At 32.4% G+C, this 18,228-nt stretch overlaps 1 protein-coding gene across 5 annotated transcripts in view; it reads right to left on the bottom strand.

The window, feature by feature from the left end:
* LOC143236824 (uncharacterized) overlaps nucleotides 1-11,050 on the bottom strand; it is a 65,295-nt gene extending 54,245 nt beyond the window's left edge. For 4 of the 5 annotated variants that reach the window (XM_076475423.1, XM_076475421.1, XM_076475422.1 and 1 more), the window contains exon 1: nucleotides 10,451-11,050. In XM_076475423.1, the coding sequence (XP_076331538.1) occupies nucleotides 10,451-10,803 (353 nt within the window). In that variant the 5' untranslated portion in view covers nucleotides 10,804-11,050. The remainder of the gene's footprint in view (nucleotides 1-10,450) is intronic. The other variant, XM_076475425.1, reaches the window with a different exon arrangement.
* Nucleotides 11,051-18,228: the final 7,178 nt, after the last annotated feature.

Below are 18,228 nucleotides of genomic sequence, written 5' to 3' on the forward strand. Positions count from 1 at the left end.
GAAATCAATAAACATTCCTGGTCAAGTATCTGTAGTCTTCCGATTAATAAGCGTTTATCACAATTATAGCTTCTGAGGTTTATAGTATACCAACTGTAGCAATAAAACAATATTAAACTGTTTCTTAGCGCTTCGATTTATACACTTTAGGCGAAGCTCTCGAAAGTTAATTTGGAAACAATATTTTACCTACACACATAGTAAATTGTTGATACTCACACTCGAGAAATTTCTACAAATTTAGAGAATAGGAAACACATATTTAACATTATGTTATATGCATTTCTAAATATATATTTAATTAAAACAAACATCGATATTAAAATAAATACATAATATTAAATCTGTTACTCATTATACTTAAAAAGTGTTTCGGACATTTACACGTGCATTTTAATGAATTTATAGAGTATCATATTCTTTTCTGAATAAACCATACGTTTTGAATTTGTGTTCTGTTTGGGATAAAATATTTTGCAAGCTCTTCAAAACCCAGATGTAATTATAGAGGTTTTATTTAACCTTTCACGGTGGCAAGAGAAATAAGAGGGTATCCTTAATCGCTGCGGCGCTTGAAATTATTTTAGACAGAATTAGAAAAAAATAATTCATGAGACCTGTTATTTTTATTTCGCGCAAAGCTACACGAAAGTTATCTGCGCTAGCCGTCCCTAATTTTGCAGTGTAAGACTAGAGGAAAGGCATTGGGCGTGGTCAAATACATCAATCAAGACTGTTTGAACCCCTTAGACCAAAACTGTAATTAGATCTTAAGTCGATCAAGAGATGACAGAGCCTGTACTTAAAAAATAAAACTCGTAGTCATTTTATGAGCTGCAATATCACGGCTAAGAAATAAAAATATTTTTCTAACTAAGAATACACCAATAATCGGATCTATATTTATTTTACAACGTTGAACACCTTCTAAATTATCAATATAATAATCTTTTTTTTTAATCCCTCTATCAAGTTTAGTTTTAAAATTGGTTTCAGTGGCGGTGAAAGTAACGATACGAAACGATGAAATTTTTCCCAGTGCCAATGATAAATGTTTTAACCATTTCAATAATTAATGTATTGTGGCATCTACGTTTGCTATTATGGTAAAAGATCGTGGATAAATCATAATTGTATGGTAACAAAAGGTAACATACTTAAATTTCATTACAAAATCTGGATCATGAAAAATAAAGTTTTGTAAAGATTTATTAAATTCTACAACTTTGATAGAGAGTGGATTGAATTTAGGTTTTCCAATATATCAGGTCATTCCATAATTAATGTCGTTTTTTGGGATAGGATCAGTTTCAATGCAATTTTCTTGGTTAAATGAAGTTATTTTCAAGTCATACAAGTTATATGGGATGGTTTGATAGCATTGAGTGTAAGGCAGTTCGTTTTTTTACTAGTTTTGTTTCATTTCTTTTAGAAGCCCCAGTTGTTAGGGAGATATCAGAGGAGTACATAAGGCATATAATTTTTTATGAGTTCAGTAAAAGGAAAAGTAATACCGAAACTATGTGAAGCATTCAAAAGGTGTACGGCCATGACATTCTTAACGTGGGAAAGTGTCAAAGATGTTTCAGTAAATTTAGAACTGCTGACTTCAGTTTGACAGATGCTGCTAGCACCGGGCACCCTGATGAGTTTCATAATGGCCTGCTTCTAACAACACTTGAGGAGGATTGTGCTTTAACTGTTGAAAAATTAGCCTAGAAACTCAATTCATCTCCTTCCACAGTTCATCAACATTTGCAACAACTTGGTAGAGTTTCAAAGTTTGGAAAATGGGTACTACATGAGTTGTCAGCTGATAGTCTGACATTAAGAGTAGACTCCTGGACATCTCTTCACTCTTGTGAACTTCAAGATTCGTTTTGAACCGCCTAGTGACTGGAGATGAGAAATGGGTACTCTGTCAAAATCTTAAGCGCCGCCAACAGTGGGTTAGTACAGCAGAACCAGCTAAACCGCAGCCAAAAGCGAACCTGCACCCTAGAAAGGTTTTGCTTAGTATTTGGTGTAATACACTTTGAGTTGTTATAACCAAACCAGACAATCACTGCTGAGAGATACTGTCAGTAATTAGATCGACTGAACACTGCACTAATAAAAAAGGAGCTGTTTTCCACTATGACAATGCACATCCTCACACCACTAGGATCACTTCCAAAAAACTGAAGAGCTTGGCTGGAAGAAACTTCCCCTTCCCCCTTATTCTCCTCATTTTACTCCTTCAGATCATCATCTTTTCAGAAGCTTGCAACATCATCTGAATGAAAAACAGTTTACTTCTATGGATGAGTTAAAAATTGTCTTTGTACCTTTTTTGTCTCAAAACCACCTGATTTTATAAATTTGGTTTTAAAAATCTATTCAGACGTTGGCAGGCTGTTATTGAAAGTGATGGAAAATACATAGTTAATTAAAGTTGTTATTTGAATTTTTTTCTCATTTTAAACCTTAGTATTACAAACGACATTGCTCATTTAGTGGCCTCATATTTTGGTTTGTCAGTGGATCATTCAGTTTTCATTTAACTTTTTCATCTAAAATAGCACTTTCATGTCTTTTGTGTTTTTTAATTTTGTAAAAAACAGTATTTCGGTTCCTTGAAGTTTCATAGAACATATAAAACACTGTTAGCATCACTTTCAGTATTAAATAATGCTCTAGCTATTGTAATAGATTTACTGCCATTATTACGCTTATTAATTGGAAAACTACAGAGTTTGACCAGATATATTTACAGATTTCGAAAATTACGAACCGTTAAACTTCAGAGAATTAACCTCGGAAGTTAGTATTTCCATGAAGCCACCACATAACAACAGCTGAAAGAACCCACGTGTGAAGAAGTGAGTTAACTAGCATTCCGGTCAAGTAAAGTGCTTCTGTGTATCAACATAAAAAGTAATTTTCGCCTCGTGGACCTGGATCGTCGATAAAATATTCAGTTCCAAACCAGATAGAAAACTTAACATTGTCTGTGAACTTGTAAAATTTGTGTATATACATATATATATATAATTATTTGTAATAACCGTTATTGTAAAATGTATTGTTCATTTTCTATATTGGAATATATTTGTGTTAAGAAACAAAATTGTGCGTATCAATCTTGTTGGCAAATAACATAAACGTTAATACATATTATTATTTATTTAACTTCTAAATTAAAATTTGCGGTAATTTGAAATTGTAATAAGTAACATAATGAATCGGAGACTCGTCCGAGATATATTACACGACATAACACAATACACCCTGATATTAAAATTTAAAGTATCACTGTTACTTTTGACTGAATTAGCAGTGCTTGATAATATATATCAGCATTTTTAATAAAGAGGTGAGGTGATAGGTTAGAGTTGTTTTCTTTTCTAGTAAAATTAGCAGAAAACAGATTCATAATATGTATGTCATGTTGAGAGGCTCTATATCATAAACCGGTTTGGAATAACTAATTCTTAAGCTTTATCACTTCATGCTTCTGTTTCTTTGCGCTATAGGTTCTTGTACCTCGAATTTGCGCGCAGTTTCCCGGCAAAAAATATAACACTTCATTGATTTGCGATTTCAGTTTAGCTATTCGTTGCTCAATAATACATTATTCCACTTTTTCGATTGGTAGCTTTTGTTCTATGGCACGATAGTGCAGGGTACGAAAGTATACCAAAATTAGCTTCACAATCTCTGTGCCAAAGTTCCAAAATTGTTTGTGTGAATTTCAGTTCATAATTTAATACTCGCATAACGTACTTAATATGTTTATGCATACGTTTGAGAAACAAAAGAATTATACAAAGACATCAATGTAAGTAGGTGCCAAGATTGAAATAACACGTTTTTCTGATCTCATTCTGAAGAAGTTAAGATTACAGTTATTGAGATATTTGAATTATATATTTAACAGTTAAATAAACTTCTACTTTGACCTTAACATGTCAAACTGTTTCCGTAACTGTTTCCTCAAAAACGGTTTCACTACAAGGAAGAGTTACTCACAAAACCTCGACCCGCGCTTTTTTAAGCAGCATATATAAAAATTCAAGTGAAACATATATAATAGTAACACTTCTGAAATACAGGAAACAAAAACAAGCCTTCACTATTAACAACAACATCAAAATGATACACGAAGGCCATAGGAATTGTCAGTTTTTTTTATTCATGTCCTAGATAAGGGAAGAAAAACATTTTAGTTGTGCATGTAATATTTCATTTTGTTTTCTCCTGAACATACAAAACTGTGTGTAAATAAAACAAGATATGCTGCTGATCAAAATTAACAGCTTGTGGTTAAGCAGGAAAGTTTTACTTCATGAAAAATCTGTTAAATGTTAAACTGATATAATACAAAGGAAAACGTAATATATTTTAAACTACATGACAACTGTAAAAACTGTTATTTCCTCTTTTACTACCCTAAAAAACTAAATTTATGTGTTATATTTTAACATACTAAAAAAAAAGGGAGTTCTGTGTTTGTGAAGCGCATAGGAATTGGTGCGTGATAAAAATTTGTTAGAATTACAAATTGTCCAAAGAAATAACTGGTAACGCGTTCTTAGTTTCTTATAATAAGACGTTAGCGGCTGTGGTACTGATATTGTTTCTAATGTAACTATTGAACAAATTTTGAAATGATGTAAGATATAGTCTGTTTTAATTTCTGACTTTCAGTTAACTGCCATGAGATTTACTGGAAATTATATCACTTACACTACGATTGTCTGTCACTTTTCCCAACTGTTTTAGCCAATTTTCAGAGATAAAAGATGAAGAAAGGTCTAGTAACTGAACTTGAAACAGGGCCTCCCAATAGCCAAGTGGTTAAGGTACTTGACTCGTAATCTGAGGATTGCGGGTTCGAATTCCTATCACACCAAACATGCTCACTCTTTCAGCCGTTGGGAAGATATAATGTTACAGTCAATCCCACTATTCGTTGGTAAAAGAATAATTCAAGAGTTGGTGGTGGGTAATGATGATGCAATATAAGACTAGAGGGAAGGCTAGCGCAGATAGCCATCGTGTAGCTCTGCGGGAAATTAAAAACAACAACAACAACAACACTTGAAACAGTGTGAGTATTCTTCCCGCAATTTATGGTAACGTACATAACATAATACATTGGAGACTCGGCCGAAATAAATGATAATACGTAACAATTGTTTTTTAATAAATATGGCAGTGTGCCAGCTCAGAACAATATTAATATACATTGAAAATTTTAAAGTATTAATATAATTTTGTCTTTCTTTTATATTACAAATAATTAGGCCTTCAGACTTGGAACACAAGTTTTTCATTAGCTGTAATAATTGTTTGTGTTTGTGTTTTCTTATGGCAAAGCCACATCAGACTATCTACTGAGTCCTCTGAGGTGAATCGAACCCTTGATTTTAGCATTGTAAATCAGTAGAATTACTGCTGTACCAGCGGTGCACCGTAATAATTATTTTCGAATTTAGGAGTTTACTTATCATATTTCTCGTGAAATGTTTAGCTAAGCAATGGTCACAGTGAGTTTGCATGCATTCTTCTTGTCGCTATCTCTGGTCAACCATTTTTTCAAATTATTCACAAACTTGCAACGAACAGTTACATTTGATGGAATAAGAGGCTGTGTATTTATTTCCGTGTATTTGTGTACGAACAAGCGGGAGGGGTTGGAAGCTAGGACATTTAAATAAGATCTTTAGGCATAACTTTGTAATTCATTAAACTTTAGTCTCATTAATTGGTGGGTGTTTTCCTCACTTTATGTTCACAGACTGAGAAGGTTGTATTATTTTTATACTAGACGTATTTTCAAGGTTACGAGAGGTACAAAAGTGACGATTCAATCAATGTTGAACATGATAAAAATGTTTTACTGATGTTGTGACATCACTGATTCCACATACGCTTATTTTCAGTCTTACTAATTCAAATGAAAATTTATTCGTCTCAAAGTATGCGACTGATTTCACTTGTTTCTGTAATTGCAAACAGGTGGTTAAGTTGCATCATATTTCGTCAGATACAACGGAACCGTGTTTTCTATATAATCACTCGTGTCTGAAAAGCAAACAAAAAGAAAGCGTTATGTTAACGAGGACAAATGAACGAGTTCACGAATTGTATTGGTCTCAAATTTAGACCGTTACCTACGTCTACCTCGTTGCGGGTTTTTCCCCATACAAACATCCATTGTATAGGTGTAAGATAAAATTTATATTAACCAACGGACTAACATACTCTTACATGTAAATAGACAAGTATTTTGTTCATAGAAAAAGAACATTGTTGCAACTTTTAGTAAATTATTTACTGCAGTATACAGAATGCGGATAATTCGATTTAAATTATTTTATATATGAATGTACTTTGGATACTTTGTGCATGTAATTTTCAGTAGGAACTTTATCAGATATTTATTTATGAAACAATGGATATACAAATACACAACTTCCGAGTTCTAACATTTAAGTCACAACATGGACATCTGTAATGCCTTAGTTAAGATTATTTTTACCTTTTCTTTTCAAAGTACTCATACACACATGCATATACAGAATGAGAGGGAGGTGACAGTTTATCATAAATAACTTAATTTACTTACAGTAAAATAAAGCCCATGGTGTAATTTTCGAACTTTAGTATACTTAAAATTTTAGCTGGTTTATGAATTATTTTTAACAGCACATAAATATCCTAGTGTAATACAACAGTAAGTTTTGTTTTTCGTGATGACGAGAAACCCATTTGAAGTAAAAATGTATTCTCAATACGGCTGGTATGTATTGGTATTATTTTAATTAATACCCACACCAGCCATCTTGAGTTTCGTTTTACTAAATTTCCAGCACTTTTCAATCATTTTAATTGTTTGTTTTAACGTAACTTTGTGCAACAGACTATCTGCACTATAGGTTCAGGCATATTCGTCTTTCATTCTGAACTGCTTGCCAAGGTAGAGCATTAAAAGCATCCATCGGCTACAAGGGCAATTTTAACATAGAGGTATTGACTGTCACTGTTATATCGCTTCTTCAGCTGAAAGCACTGAGCGTGTTCAGAAGCCTTTACTGGGTCTAACTTTGGGTCTTTTGATGGGCAGCCCGTCGTTGTGAGGGTCAGTATTTGATTAATGTGGCTTCATTGGCAAACTACTTTTTTTAAAATTACATCATGACGGTGAATTTTATTTCCGGAATACCTGGTACATTCCCAGGTCTCTTTCTAGCTATATCAATACATTTAATGATACTAGTATTCAATATGTTTTTATCTTTTCTTTATTTAGTTTGTGCGACAGTCTCACATATCACCATAGGAGTTCATATATTTCTTCCTGGTTTAGATAAACACCCTTTTAATATACCTACAATTCTTCAATCTAGTGATATGTTTAAGTTCTAACTGTAGGTTTCTTTAATTAGATATATAATTATAATAGATGCTAATTGGCAAGAATCACTTTTGAATACTTTCATCATGCACGGAGTAGTTGCCTCGCTCGTGAGATAACTCTTTTTGTTGTTTTTTACGATATTTTTCAAAGTAACTTGGTGAGCTACGTAGGAGTCGAATAGGTAGTGGTTGTAAATTTGCATATTTATATCGAAAGGTTGATGATGAGAATATGGGTAATTTGTATGCTGTTGTGAATAGAGAATTTTGTATGTATGTTTCATGTTACGTATTATAATTTATTTCGGATGAGTCTCCGATTTATTATGTTATGTATTACTATTTCAAATAACCGGAAATTTGAATTTGAAAGGTAATTAACCGTCAATATGTATCATATTTATGATATTTGTCAACAAGATTGCGACATACAAGTTCATTTTTTAACACAAGTATATTCTAATTTACCAACATAAAAATGGGACAACTTATAATAAGTTATTACAAATGATGGTTTATATACAAGTTTTTCAAACTTACAAACTATACTGAGACTTTTATCTAGTCCAGAAGTAAATATTTTATCGATGGTCCAGGTCCACGACGAGCAAATTAATTTTGAGTTGATATTGTTGCACCTTGATTAAGCTAACAATGTCACTTTTGGCTAGCCTCACACCGGTTAGAAGCTCACGTCTTACCGAAGAAGATATTTAATTTCCTCATAGAAATCCTAAAGTTTGAAGTAATTCAATGAAACTGAATGATTTGTAATGATCGAAATCAATAAACGTTTCTGGTCAAATTCTGTAGTTTTTCCGATTAATAGGCGTTAATCACAATTATAGCTTCCTTGGCCTTTTGCACACTGACTTTAGCTGACCAATAATAATACTATTTCTCTCTCGCTGTGTCGGTTTTCATATACCAATCACGCGGTTTCTAGAATTTTCAACAATGGTCTAGGGCGTTTTCGTAAACAAATAGTTTTGATTCTCACTTACAAGAATTATCTGTTGGTGACTAGACAGTATTGTCGCGAGCTTTAGTGAAAGTCTTAGAGTTTCGTGCGATTTGTATATAAAGCAGCCAGCCAAGGGAAAGAAGGAATATATTATTGGACAGCTAAAATCAGTACGTTACAGGTCTCGGAAGCTATAATTGTGATTAACGTCTAAAAACTACAGAATTTGACAGGGATCTATGTAGATTTCGAACATTACAAGTCGTTCAACTTCAGTGAATTACTTGTAAGTTAAAATTTCTACGATATTATCGCTTGTGAAACTTACCAGTACTTCAAGCTTAGCCAACCGTCAAAAGAAGTGTACAGGCGTATCAACAAACAATTAATTTGTTAGTCGTGGACTTTGATAGTTGATAAAATATTCAGTTCTAGACCGGATATAAGACTCGTTGTTTGTAACTTTGTAAACCTATTGTATATAAACCATCATTTGTAACAGCTATTAGTAATAACCGTTATTATAACTTATATTTTTGTTTGTTTGAATATTAAAATATATTTATGTTAAAGAAAAGAAATTTTGTATACCAGTTTTGTTGGCAAATAACAAATTTAACACATATTAACAGTTAATTGACTACTAGATTCAAATTCAAATTTCCAGTTATTTGAAATAGAAACACATAAAGTGCGTAGTATAATAAATTGGAGACTTGTCTGAAATAAATAATAATACGTTAACAACATAATATATATATATATATATATATTGCACTTTTGTTCGAAATGTAAACGTCGATGGCTACCAAATTATTTATATTCTTTCTGAATGTATTCCAAAAATAGGAAGAAAGTCATGATCACAATATAATAGCAGGTTAAGATGCACGGCAAAAGATAATACTATACAAAGTATTTTTATACAATTTGATATTTTGATGTAGAATTTTATTATCATTGAAATTATACTGAGTGAAGTTTTAATTAACATCAACGGAAATAAAAAAAACAACCACAAATAAACAAAAACTCTTATGTTGTTACAAAAGTAAAGTTAATCAGTGAATACGAAAATTGCGTATGACAATTACAATTATTTCTTTTCTGAGTCGGCTTTAGAGTTTTATTAAAATATGTGAGTTCTACTGTTACTTCCATAAATAATTGCCACCTAGTGTTTATCCATTGCAATGAAGATGAGCAGAATTTGTTACACTCTCAGGTCAGCGAACCTGTCAAATTATTCTTCATAGAAAGATACATGTGTTATTGGAATATACTTCTAGCGTATAACACTTCTAGACTGTATAATACTTGTAGAGTATAACACTTCTAGACTATAACACTTTTTAGCATTATATTTGGCCCGGCATGGCCGAGCGCGTTAAGGCATGCGCTCGTAATCTGAGGGTTCGCATCCGAGTCGCGCTAAACATGCTCGCCCTCCCAGCCGTGGGGGCGTTATAATGTGACGGTCAATCCCACTTTTCGTTGGTAAAATAGTAGCCCAAGAGTTGGCGGTGGGGAGTGATGACTAGCTGCCTAGTCTTACACTGCAAAATTAGGGACGGCTAGCACAGATAGCCCTCGAGTAGCTTTGTGCGAAAATTCAAAAATAAAAGCATTATATTTAACGCAGCTAAAAGCCATGTGTACAGATTAAGTTAAAATGTAAGTACAGTTCCTTGTGCTGACATAATCAAAACTAAAAAAAATTGCTACATTCAGTTCTATACCATAAGGTTGTAGTACAGAATTACTAAGCCTGTTGGTTTGTGGTCTTTGTTCTCGAAGACTGTCCAGTTCGATATTTCTGTTTAATGTTTTTACGATGATTGTCCGGTATTAGAAACCTAACAGACTATTCTAAAAGATTCTTCAGTACAGTGTTTGACACAGTAATAGTGCAATATTATTTTAAGAAAGCATATATCGCTTTCATTCGTTAAAATGACAAGGTATCAAGCAGTGTTGCATTATAGGCCCCTGTTTAATCAACTAAACCTTATACTATAGATAAAAACTTCACGTAGAATAGTTGAGATAGTTGACGTAGCACTAAGCAAATTTACTACTTACCCATTCTTCGTCAAAAATGCGAAAGGAACCGGCACTGTTGGCAACTGAAAACAGATTTGTTTTCTTAGTTCTTCAACTGTGATATGCTGTTTATCTATCAAAATTACTCCTAAAGGTAAAATATGACAGTAATCATCGAAAGATGTGATTGGCCTCGAGTCATTGATTATATTGACACCGAAACACAACTGGTAACTGCTCATAACCTCAGGAATATTCTTTTTTAGTGGAAGATGAAAGAGACGTTGAGGCTTGAACGTTTTTTCGCAGCCTTCACAAACTGGTTTCAAATGTTCTGGCAAAGAAAAGCTGTTTCTAACGCTAATCATTGGAGTTGTGAACTCGTTAGGCATTTCACGAGTCGTATGTAAACATTTAACTTATATCTGTTATTATTAGAGTACAACACTTCAGAACATAAAAGCGCCTGGTGTCACTTATCTAACTTAATTTGCAACTGTTATATGCTGTTACATAGAGAATAAAATAAACGATACCCTACGTAATCTATCGGTTATCAGACTCGCCACTGAATTTTTATCACACGATGTCAAGACTTCAGCTGCTGCGTTCGTTTATCATGAACAGCAATGTTAGGCCAGCCCATTATAAACAAGGGGGGTGTATGGATATCCGACTACGTTTTAGACTTGTAGATATGAAGGACACAATTTTGAATTTTTCTATTTCATTCAAATTTTGAAATCGAAAAAATAATCACGTTTTTCTCAATTTTTCTAAATTAAATATTTACTTCCTTCAGTCTCCTTACATCATTTCTAGTCCTGGAAATATAAAAAACTTTTGAATAATAAACTCATTCAAATACAGCATATAATGTACTCGGATTAAGAATCCTTAAGCTATGAAACAGGAACAATTAAAGAAATATTCATATTTAGTGAAGATAACCAAAACATAGTGCCACCATCCTCTTACCTCACTAACGGTTATAGCTAGATGTAAGAATTATCAACTTCAATATTATTACCTGGATAACTGGCTGCAAGTATTCTTAAATATTTGAACATTACTTCATTAGATAATGAAAATACGGAGTTGGTAATTCCGCTTGAATAATTTTAAATTACTGACTTTTATAAATGTTCTTGTGAGTTTTGTGGTTTCATATGTTAACATAACAGTTGTGTATGATATACAGGTTGAATACGTTAACATAATCAACCATATAGAACGCGTTGACCCAAGAGGTCAACATGACTTATACTTCAAGCACGTTATCCCAATATTTCAATATAATTTAAACACTTTATTGTGTTAACACAACATAATTCCAAGAATTTAAAAGTGGTAATACAATATTTCAACATGATATATCAGGTTTAAAGTTTTCCCATAACAGTCAATTTGGTAAACAGGTTAGAAACAAAATTACCTTTATATTCCAAATAGTTATAAATTAACTTTTTTATTTAACCAATATTTCTCATTTGCAACTTTATCAGGGCTAGTACATTCAACTGTTTTGTTTTCATAACATTTTTATCAAAATGTGTACATTAAATCCTTCAAGTTTACGCATAAATTTTGAAAGGAAATAAAAAATGTTGAAATTAGTTTAACTTATCAACAAAAACAGTGCATCATGATCTATAACTTAAATTTTAAGAAAACAGTTCAAAATTATGTTTGAGGTTTAATTTGCGTATAAAACAGTTGAACACTGTCCATGATATTTACTATATTGACACATTAGTGTACATTCATATATGAATACAGAAGTTAAGTATGTTCTATTAAAACGATCTGAAAGCCTCACCACTTCATTTCAATAGTTGTTGCCACGTTCGGTCGTGTTCTGTATGACAACCGTCGTAAGAATTGCTATGTAAAAGACGTATCTCTCTCTTTACTTTCCGTAAGACATCTAATATACGAGGACGACGGTTTAATAGTGCCTATTGCACCAATTCAATCATACAAATTCACAGGTGCTGGGTTCTGTGACCTCACCGGTGTGTCGTCATATGTAATAACATGAATACCCATTTAATTCTCCAGATGTTTGAGGTTAGAGATGGTTTAATGAATATGCTATAGAAATAACTTGTGCCGTTTTTCTGGATGGAGATCCTTGTTGATTACGTTACATACTGTTGTCTGAGGCATGTGGGTGATTTTTACCCATAAAATTTGTGTTTGTGGATTCCTACTCGTTACTATACACCAGTTTTATTTATTACCCTGGGTGTGACCTGTTGCAGATTTACTTTTGTATGATGCTGGTGCTACAACTTGATCTGTATTCATTAAGTTTAAACGATATCCATGTCTTGGAAATTCTAAACCCATATGACTACATCTCTATGAATTTGACTAAACGAAGAATATGAACATAAAAAAAGTAACCAGTCTTATGTGATATCATACTACCTACGAAACAATATCAAGATTTTGTTTTGATACATTCCTTACACCACGACTTCATATTGGTAGTGGTTGCCTTGTTACTGGATGTTTTAAATATGAAAAATAATTTAAGCATAACGTACTGCAATCTTTGTTATATTATAGAAATATTATTTTACCATTATGTATCAGGTTTAAAATTCGAGTAAGATACTAAAATCAAAAAACACAGAGTAGTATTTTAACACAATAGTTCGAAAATTGTTTGGACAACTGACCTTGTTAACAAATAATTAAACATAATATATGAGTTTTAATGTTTTAACTCAATTACTGAATATGATCCATGAGGATAATATTGGTAAATTGTGCAATGGTATTGCCATATCAGCGCAAAACTTCTCCACAACCTATTCTGGTTTTCATAGTTTGGCATGATATATATGGATATACTTCAACATATTATACACGAATATGTGTTAGTTTTATTCAACATAAATATTTAGTGACGTCACAATATGACTATGAAGACGGAAGCTTCAGAAGAAGAGAGGAAGTTACATCATCAAAGACAATGAGATAATCATTCCACAAGCTGTCACCAAAGGGCGAACCATTAGGGACGTGTTGGTAGGCCATTATGACAGGAGGCCATAATAGATGATTACATCACTTAGTAGAGAACGTATTTCTATACATTACAGTTCAAAACTTGTCACCAAGTGTGTACTGATGTCGCCATATTGAATTATTACGTAACAGCACCATGAGTTCAAAACTAGTCTCAAAAATAATGTATTAATTCAGTAATATTATTACAATAAAAAAATCTGGAGACAACTATTCTTTTTGAATAATCTATTTTCTCACAATAAATATTTTGCAATCTGATCTACACACAAAGAAATATCTGTTAAAGATGTATTTGCATGAAAACATTTTACAAGAAACTTATGAACAAACATATCATCACTATTTTCAAGAGATCCATGAATTTTCTTGTATTGAGATTATGTGTAGGTAGTACTAATGAATCAAAATATCCTCCTTTTTCTTTTCAGTTAAAATAAATGCGGACTCAGTGACTACCAGATTTATGACTAGAATCCTGTTTTTCTTCATGGTCAAGTAGTTGATCACTGGCAAACACGCCTCCAAACATTTTTTTTTTTTTTGTATACAAATCCTGTGAGAATATTTAATAACATTTCTAATTAATTCATATTTTCTTAGATATCTGTTATGATGTTTCTAAACTGATCAGTTTCTAGAAGTGACTGAAATTCTGCACAGTGGCGTATTTAGGTGGGAGCTAGATGGGGTTCATCCCCAGGGCCCATGTTCTTAATGGGAGTTCACTGATAATTACATGTAAAATTACATGGGGCGTAGGGCCCACAATAATTATTAGCCCCTTGGCTCACAAAACCTTAAATCCACCACTTATTCTGCATATACTAAAACATTTATAGTAGTAGGTAATGCACTACCAAAACATATTTCAATGCGTAAATTTCCATGTTTCACCAAGTTAAAGTGAGAATCTTGAGCACATAAGCCTGGTATAATATCAAAGACAAATATTGTACATATCTCGAATATTTATCATATCCTATATCAATTCCTTGATCTTGAAATTGTCTTATACGTTTTATACTGAGTCTTTTATCTGGTCTGAAACTGAATAAATTATCGACGGTTCACGAAGAGCAAATTAATCCTAATCTATATGCAAAAGTTGTACAAGCTTACAAACAATATTAAGTCTTCTATTCCGTCTAGAAATGAATACCTTGTTGACGGTTCATGAGTTGCAAATTACTTTTATGTTGACACAAAGAAACACTTCACATGACGAGAATGCTAACTTGCTCTATTCTTCACGCATGAATTTTTTTTACCGACAAAACATCTAATGTCCTCTTAGAAATACTAACGTCCGAAGTTAATTCACTGAAATTTATAATGCTTGAAATCCATAAACGTTCCTGGTCAAATATCTGTATTTTGTCGATTAATACGTGTTTATTACAATTATACCTTCCGAGAATTATAGTATACTAACTGAAACAGACCAACAACAATATTAAATTGTCTCTTCTCATGTTGATATATGAACTTTAAGGCGACATTCTTGGATTTTCTCTTGGTAACAATACTGGCAATCACTAGCATTACATACACACCTAGCACATTGTTGATTTTTACGCTCGAGAATCTTCTACACATCTGGAAAACAGTCGAGACTTTCGCAATACGAATTTAAAGATATACGTCACATACATTTCTAAATATATATATTAACACTTTAACAGCAGCCATCATCAATTGACCCTGCTACCTACAACATTCCCGCTGTTTAAGGGTTTAACTGAAACAGAGATACTCAAATAAATGTATAAGAGTAAATCTGTTACAATTTAATCATACAGTCGTGTATTGTATGTGTCACATTGAGTAATATACAGTACTTTTCAAACAGCAAAAGTAATAATTTAGTACTGAAATTATTTGAACAATAAGTTTTAATTATTGTAATGTAATGCCATTTTTAAGATTCTGCCTTTCTAAATGTATAAATTATTTTGTCACAAAGTAGTGAAAGCTTTATTGTATAACAAACTTTTTATTGACGATGTAAAATGTTGTATAATATATAAATTCTAATTATTTTACGATATCATCCATTTTTAGGGTCATCTAAGCATTTAATCATCTATTTTACGTGCCAGATTATGTTTGTTTGTTTTTGAATTTCGTGCAAAGCTATTCGCGGGCTATCTGCGCTAGCCGTCCCTAATTTAGCAGTGTAAGACTAGAGGGAAAGCAGCTAGTCACCATACCTAACGCCAACTCTTGGGCTACTCTTTTACCAACAAATAGTGGGATTGACCGTCGCATTATAACGTCCCCACGGCTAAAAGGGGCGAGCATGTCTGGAGCGACGGGGATACGAGCCCGCGACCCTCAGATTACGAGTCGAACGTCTTGACCCACCTGGCCATGCCGGGCCATATTAAATAATGCTTTGCTGGTTTTATAGCGAATACGAAATCCTTAAAGCACTATTTAAATCGTAAATGGAGCTCCAAACTAAATAACTAATAGAAACGTTGGAAATGTGCGCTACACTTAATAATGAGTTAACATATCAAAAGTTTTTATTTTTATCTTTAAATATACTTGTTTTGTTTTTAACTGTTTACAATTCTTAATTTACTAGGGAATGCGTGGCCTAATGATCTATATTTCAGGCTTTAGATTCAAGATTCGAGTAGTAATGCCACTGAACAAACCATGCACTTTCTCGTGTGGACCCGTTTATAAAACTGCCAATTCCTTTATTCGATTCAAAGAGTCAAACAGAACTGATGTGGCAGTAGGTGTCGCTGACTGGCCACACCCGTATCCTAAGTATCTCTAATCTGCCATTTAGCTCACTTGAAAAAATAGGCCCAGCGTAGACAGGTGGTTAATGCACCTCGTGTAATTCGAGGGTCATGGATTCTATTCTACGTTCCACCAAACATGCTCTCCCTTTCAGCTGTGGGAGCGTTATATTGTTACAGTCAATCCCATTATTCGTTGGTAAAAGAGTACCCCAAGAGTTGGCAGTGGGTTGTGATGACTAGCTGCCTTCTTACTAGTCTTACAACTGCTAAATTAGGGACGGCTTGCGCAAATAGTTCTCGTGTAGCTTTGCGCGAAATTCAAAACAAACAAATACTTAAAAATAATGAAAAATTTATTTCGTTATGTGTACTGGCACTTAGAAACATTCCCATGTTCATTGTTTTCAGTTGTATTGTATTTTTTTTATTTCCGATTAACTTAAGAATGATTTATTTTGACTCAGATGGAATTCCCATTTGTATTTTATTATAATGTAGTTTACTTTGTTTGATAGGTAGAAAACAGATAAACAACAAACAATAGCAGATAAGCTAAAATAATGTTATAAACCAGCAAATTATCTTTAAAGGCAAATTAAACATCCCTTTACCGGGTTGTAATTTTATTGATAAAATTTCTCATAAAATTCCTTTGCTTGATCAAAGATACAAAAAAGAATTAATTTATGCTTCAAAAATTAATACATATGAAATAAGGTGTACTCAAACTGTCGAAGTTTAATTTTTGTGTTTGTCTTGAAACTTTCATTTAGTAATTCTTTTATGTTAAACTATTATAGGAGAAGTTTTAAACTTTTTTCAGAATTCTAAAAATATGAAACTAATGTTTTGAAGAAAACGATGAATAATTATAGAACTAAAGATATTTTAAAAATCTAATAACTAAAGATGTTTTTTTTATGCTTACTATCATTAGGTTCTTTATTTACTTGTAAGTATCAAAACAGGAGAAACGGCTGTATAAATTAAACTTCAAAACAGTGTTTAACACCTGATCACAGAAAGACTCCCAGCAAGAAACATCTTTCTCATCGCAGGTTTGGTCAAATTTACAGACCATGTGACCACTTTTTTACTTGTTATAGTTTCGATACTACTAACTTTTAATATAGAAAGTATATCTTCACAAAATTTGGTAGACTTTTGGTAATGTACAAGTCACTGATATACAAAAGCATGAGGTTTTTGTTGCATTTCCTCTAATGATTTGTCTGCAAATATTTACCTCTTTTTTTTTTTTTTTACCAATCTGAGTGCAAAATGATTCTTATGTTGAGATCGAAATTGCTTTTCTTCATCTCAAAATTATCAAATGTCATTTGCACAATATATAAAACCTCAAAAACACATTTCAAACGTGTTTTTAGTAAAGCTAAATTTTAGCTGTTATTTTCTCCACCGTAATTCCACACAAGATTTATCAAATTGGGCGTCCTCGCAACTACCACAAAAAAAAAAAAGAGAAAAAATCGAAATAAATATAAATCATCTTTTTCCTTTCTACCATAGCTCTAAATTATAAACAAACTACATATATTTATTATAAGTAGCTTTAAACTCATAATAATATACATCTAGTTATACTTACATTTTATTATTTTATTGTCCTTTAAACAATGTTTATTATTCGCGCATACGAATACTGACTCGTATAAGTCAGTCGGGGAAGGTGCCGCTAACGTCGCGCTATCGAATTACATTACCCAGAGAGCTACATGTGGTTGTTGTACTTCATGAATTATTTTTTATTATACCATTGCTACTGTTCATACTACCTAATGTATCATAAGAGTTTCGTATTTTATTTTTACATTTTAGTTCTATTTAGACAATATATCTTAACAATACTTTTTCTGAAAGTTCTTAGCATGTAGTACAATCTGATATATTACAATTTAATTTGTATCACAAAATAAGTACAAACATTAAATGAAATATTCCACCTACCGTAATGTACTTTCGATGACGTAAACAAATACCTACCTAATCGATCAT

Source organism: Tachypleus tridentatus, chromosome 13 (assembly GCF_004210375.1).
Source record: "Tachypleus tridentatus isolate NWPU-2018 chromosome 13, ASM421037v1, whole genome shotgun sequence".
Taxonomy (NCBI): Eukaryota; Metazoa; Arthropoda; class Merostomata; order Xiphosura; family Limulidae; genus Tachypleus; species Tachypleus tridentatus.